This window comes from Phoenix dactylifera, chromosome 14 (assembly GCF_009389715.1).
Source record: "Phoenix dactylifera cultivar Barhee BC4 chromosome 14, palm_55x_up_171113_PBpolish2nd_filt_p, whole genome shotgun sequence".
Taxonomy (NCBI): Eukaryota; Viridiplantae; Streptophyta; class Magnoliopsida; order Arecales; family Arecaceae; genus Phoenix; species Phoenix dactylifera.
Window position 1 is genome coordinate 23,774,970 of NC_052405.1, and position 5,688 is coordinate 23,780,657.

Sequence of the window (5,688 nt, forward strand, 5' to 3'; positions counted from 1 at the left end):
TCGAATTTGCCACAATATTAGCTTCCCAACGGATACGAGTCATTATAAAAGAATCAAGAGAATCCAACATTCTAACATCCTTCGAGCACAATACAAGCTACCATCAAAATCCTAATAGCATAAGTCAGCTTTTTCCATGCCCTACACACCTTGGCCATCAAGTTTGGATTGTTTGAATCCTTGCAAGTTAAGCGGCATGTCCAATTACAGATGCAGGCTGTTTCACATATTTACGGGTAGATAATTGCAGCTTGGCTCAACCTGCAACTCTAACCCTAAACTAGTGTCCCTTACGGGTAGGGAATAACAAAACCTCAACTAGCGTCACCCCCAACTAGCCCACCCAAATGCACCAGGAGGTCACCTACCTCTTAGGCTGCCCACCCCATCTCATTCTCACACTAATGGATCCACCATAAGATCAACCCCCATCTTGACCCTACACCCAGTAACCATCCACACAGATGCTGACCCCAATGCAAATTTACTCACCTATAATTCAAAAAGCTAATAAATAAATATACTCCAATAAAAACTCACAAATAAAGCTCATCATGGGCTAGACTTGAGCACAAAAACATATCAAAGTTAATTTTACATAAGCCTTACCCTAAGCCCGATTTAAAAAAAAAAAAAAAGCTTAAGCCCGAGGCCCAGCCCAATGATCAGCTCTACTAGCAAAACAAGCTCGAGCAAGATGAATATGGTGATGGTGTAAGAATTCCATTTCTTTATGATTCAGCAAAAAAGCTGCTAGTTTCAATTATCCCACTACTTCCAGCAATAAGCTCAATAACTTTCATCAGCAAAGTTTGTGTTTTAAAGTCTAATCAAAAAATGTATTGGGAAAATATGATGACTGCCAGCGTCGATAAATAATTCTCATCTCTAACAGCTAAAATGCATGCGAAAATTTCAAACTCATCGGCTATTCTCAGTCCATTGAAAATCAAACAAGTGCATAAAACTGAAGAACCAAGCAACTAAACACAGTCGACTCAAGCAGCAGCTCCAGAACCACCCTTGCCCTTCTTCCTTTGGATCTTCTTCATGTAAAACTCCAGCTCCTTGCCTTCCAATATGTACCTGCAACAAGCAAAAAAGGGAATGAGAGCACTACAACTAAGCCAGTACCAAGCCAAGGATCCCCAAGACCACATGGTACAATGAAAAATGATTCTTTTGTTAGTCCTCAAAAACTCATCAGAAAAATTTTCAGCTTACCCATCAGATCTGCCACACTGGCCAGGGCGGGATGAGATGCAAGCCAACAATCTACCACTACCAAATTGCTCCTCAATATGGGGGTCGAGCGTACGACCCTGCTGGCGCTTCTCCAGCTTCCTCAGGACATGGCTGCTCTTCTTTGCCTCTTCTGTTGCACCTTCTCCCTCCTGCCCCAGCACCAGATGAATGGACAATTGTCAGATATGTTAACAATCAGAATAAAGATAATCACTTAATTGGATAATACAGCAAAAACTATCCCTAGAATGCAGTTCAAAATAGATAATACAAATAGTAAAATCGGTAGGGACAAAATATATGGATTTAGAATCAAGCATGCCAGAGATGTAATACCGAGGACGTCAACATGCTGTTCAAACTGTAATTGGTCAAAATACATGTTCCAACAAACTTCTGAACAAGCAATATAAAAACTGCTTAAAACCTGTTCATGATTAGAAAATTCCCTGCATATAGCAGTAAACAAACACTAAAGTATCACTAAACCCAAGAAAATAATCTGAAGCGCAACTGGCATCCTGGTCTCTACATCTTTATCATTATTAAAGCTATGAAGACAAACAACTGGCAAACCACTTCAAAAGCATAAATAAAACTAAACCAATCACTACAAAAGGATCAGCAGTGGGGGGACTAGCAAGCTGAGAACAGACCCATGCAAATTACATGCCTAACTAGATGTGACAAGTGGAGACTTTCAGAAGTAACTTGACCAAACTTGTTCACGTCCCTATCAAACTAGTGGGGAATTGGCCTTAATAAATGAACAGCACCTCCCACACCATGCACCTATCTTCTCCAGTAATCATCTATTTCTTGCCTACCAGCAAAAATTATATCAAAGAACACTGATGATTTACAAAGAGAAGCAAACGATCCTTTTCGGGATGGAGATGATGAGAAATAGCGACAAGCTAAAAGATGCTTCCATTGTAAAAGTCATGGCTTCAAGAACATTTCAGAGAGAGAAGAGAATCAGATTTCAGGAAAAAAGTGGAGAACTTGAACTAATAGACAAACTCAAACCAATACAAGTTTCAAAGATATAGAATTCAAGCAATACAGATATTTTTTTTCTTTTCAAGCAATCAGAAACATGGAAGACAAAATGTCACTAGAAATAGCTAAAACAAAACATAAAAGATATCATGGATGTACATCCATGAGAAAAACTTGATCAAGTCATGAAAAATTGATGAAACAAATCATAACACCTATAACCATCGCAGGGTTCCTGACTAATTTAATTAACTAAGAATAATTCAGAGGGAAATATGGAATTACTTGAGTTCAAAAATTTGAAGATTACTATATGATGACTAAATCTAGCTGATTAAAACAATTATCATCACAACATCTAGGAGAACATGGCGAATAAATTTCCCTTCAAGATATATAATTGTCATAGTCACATCATCGTGTTTGTCAACCTGGGAACAATGGAACAGCATTTGTGGACTAGAAAAATCACAGGTAAACCAAAGAAACCAAGTCGTATCAACAAATATGGTACTCTATTGTCAAGATGCACTAGTCACAAACTCAATAATTATAGTATTGCATAATAATGAAAGACCGAAACCCTTTGACAAAGGCATGTATAGCATACACATAAAAAGTTGGATACACATCCCAAACTGTTTAGTTCCATTAAAAAGCAAACATAATAAGAAATATATAAATATATTCCAATTAAATAAATATCAGATTCAATCTATGTTTGGAGGAAGCATAGGATTAGCATATGACTAATGGTCCACTTAACCTAATTCACAGAAGAGAATAAAATCTACAAATGAAGCTACTAACAAAAAAAATAATACCATACATCTTAGAACAAATGATCCACCATACCAAATCCCAAATGAAAACACTAGAGATGGACTCTACATATAGGGTTACTAACAAAAATTATATCATATAACACTGCTGAATTTAAAAAAAGTGGCTTAAAGCAACACTAACTGCGATTTTATTCAAAATGGCAGATCTCAGACTGACAGATGCACAACATACTCACTTGAAACACTAAAGGACTACAACTCCACCTGCCTAGTTCATGAAATCCGAGACTGCAAGTTTGCAATCATTTCTGATGCAGGACGCCTTCACATTTTTACAGGTTAGCAGCACATATTAAAGAAAAGCTGAATATCCAAAGTGTAATGATATAAAACCATCAAATTGCAATATAACAAGCAACATTTACAACACCGCACACTGTTTCTGATTCCCCAACTTTCCTAGCCTCTGCGGTAGCCATAATAAGTAAAGAAGGTATTCAACTAAAGTTCCAGTTGAAAGGATTAAATTGAACTCTACCAACCAAAATACTAATAACTCAAATCATGAATACAAAAGGTGAAACCAATTTTAATTAGATAAGTACTGCACAAGCATCAGTCAGATTGGATAATACAACAGCAAGAGAATGATACCTCTGTTGCTTCCTTCTTTGTGGCCGCTGGGGCCTTCTTCTTCCTACCAATTTCTACACCATAGTGCTGGAGGTACCATTGCTTGAAGGGGGCAGCATCAATCTGGATAATGGCACTCTTCACCAGGGTCTGTGTCCTCACAAGCTCATTGTTTGAGGCATTGTACACGACATCAAGGATACGAGTCTTGCGAGTCACAGCCTCACTCCCCCAAGAGTAATTTCCAGTATCCAAACGGAGGGCCCTCCACTTCACATTACCTCCACGAACACGAACCCTCCGGACTGTCTTGTTGCTGGAAAGCTTAGTGTTTGCAGGTTGGCGGCCCAACTCATACCTTCAAGGTAAGACAGAACCAACATTAAACCACATGAGAACAAACAACATCATTTCATGAAAACTAATGAAATAAACATTAACAAATGCTTTTAAGGGAAAATCCTATCTAAATAAAGCGAACTACCAAAACCCACAAAATGATTCAGAATATAGAACAAACCCAGAAAACACTTCGGGAAAAAAGGCCATGTCACAAAAGATGGTTATACATTAAATTAAGCAGCAAAAAAATTCAATTCCTCAGCTCAACTCGTACATCGCATGAGACGTTACTGAAATGAAGATGCATAAGGAAACAACAATTTTTCGTGAAAATTAAGGGCAAATCTTCTACTTGAGAAACCAATATAGACAAAGAGACTCACTTTAAACACAAGAAACTCAGTAAGTCAGCAAAGAGAAGAAACCCCCAAAAATAAAAACTTAGACATAACTGAGATTTTCACCCAAAAATGATAAGATATTGGAAAAAATTGCAAGAGATACTCACTCTACAAGTAAATAAGAATCGGATCAACTCTAGTGATTCAAAAAGCAAGAAAGATAAGCAAACAATTCATCGGAGGAAAGCTTCAATGTAGAACATATCGCGAAAAAAACCGACCTTCAAACAAAAAGCGGCGACAAATCCAACTATGATGCAAGAAAAATCCAATTTAGAAGCAAATAACAAACTATATATCAAAAAGGACAATGATCAAACGAGTAAAAGAGAGAAAAACAGTCAATAAATCAGATGATTCAAGAGTATGCTCCAACAATCGATTGAGAATGGATAATGCAATAGACCGTGTCCTTTACGAAGCTAAAATGAGGCTTACTTTCTCTTCTTCCTCCAGGCCTTCTTCTTCCCTCCCGTCGCGCGCCTCTTGTGCATAGAGTCTCGCGAGATACCTGCGAACAAAACGAGAAGGCCATGAACGTGAGCCGCAGAGGAATCGTAGAGATCTTCGGCTTAATTTCGTCGCAGAGGAGACGATTCTAGAGTTTAATCTTTACCCATGTTGGCGGAGGCGAGGAAGGCCTCTCTCTCTTTCTCTCTCTTCGGGACTTCCCGGCCGCTCTGTCACCCTCGCTCCCTCTCCTACTACGAAACCCTAGGGATCTCTTGGAGACGCATTATATAGGACAGTTCTTTCCTTGGTCGCACATAGATAATTCTATGCGAGTGAGGGATCTGCCATCCGTGTTCCACGTAAGCCGATCGTATCCGTTTGTAGCATGCGTCAGACTAGGCAAAGCGACGAGTAAGTATGACGATACGTGTGAATGGATAGGATCTTTTAATGGGGATTTGGACGGCAGATCTGACTTTCTCATACAAATTTGTTTGTTTTTAACTGGGTGTGAGGCCGCTGTGCCTATAGTTGTGTTAACAAAGAAAGGCAACACAAGTCGGGACGATGCAACCAAAATGCTGCCGGGGTGTTTGGTGCTGGGAGATACCTGAAAATCAGAAGTAATAGGGTGGAGATGGCGAGATCACGAATGTTTAGTTGCATCATAGTAATTATATATAACAGTTATTTTAAATTATTTTTACTTCTCAAATCATTGCCCATCCAACCTAGTGATGGAAAACCTATTATTGAGGATAGGTATCCAAGATCACTTTAGGATAATGATCCTAGGCTAAAATTTAGAAATAAAAATATCCTGTTCA

The 5,688-nt window shown here is 38.6% G+C and overlaps 1 protein-coding gene across 1 annotated transcript; it reads right to left on the minus strand.

Moving 5' to 3' along the window:
* Positions 1–704: 704 nt before the first annotated feature.
* LOC103721281 (40S ribosomal protein S8) lies at positions 705–5,153 on the minus strand. The gene is made up of 5 exons (XM_008811422.4): positions 5,025–5,153; positions 4,847–4,919; positions 3,687–4,023; positions 1,225–1,394; positions 705–1,086 (listed from the first exon to the last, which is right to left on the minus strand). The coding sequence occupies exons 1-5, from the start codon at positions 5,026–5,028 to the stop codon at positions 999–1,001; spliced, it is 672 nt and encodes a 223-aa protein (XP_008809644.1). The 5' UTR covers positions 5,029–5,153; the 3' UTR covers positions 705–998.
* Between the last annotated feature and the right edge of the window lie 535 nt (positions 5,154–5,688).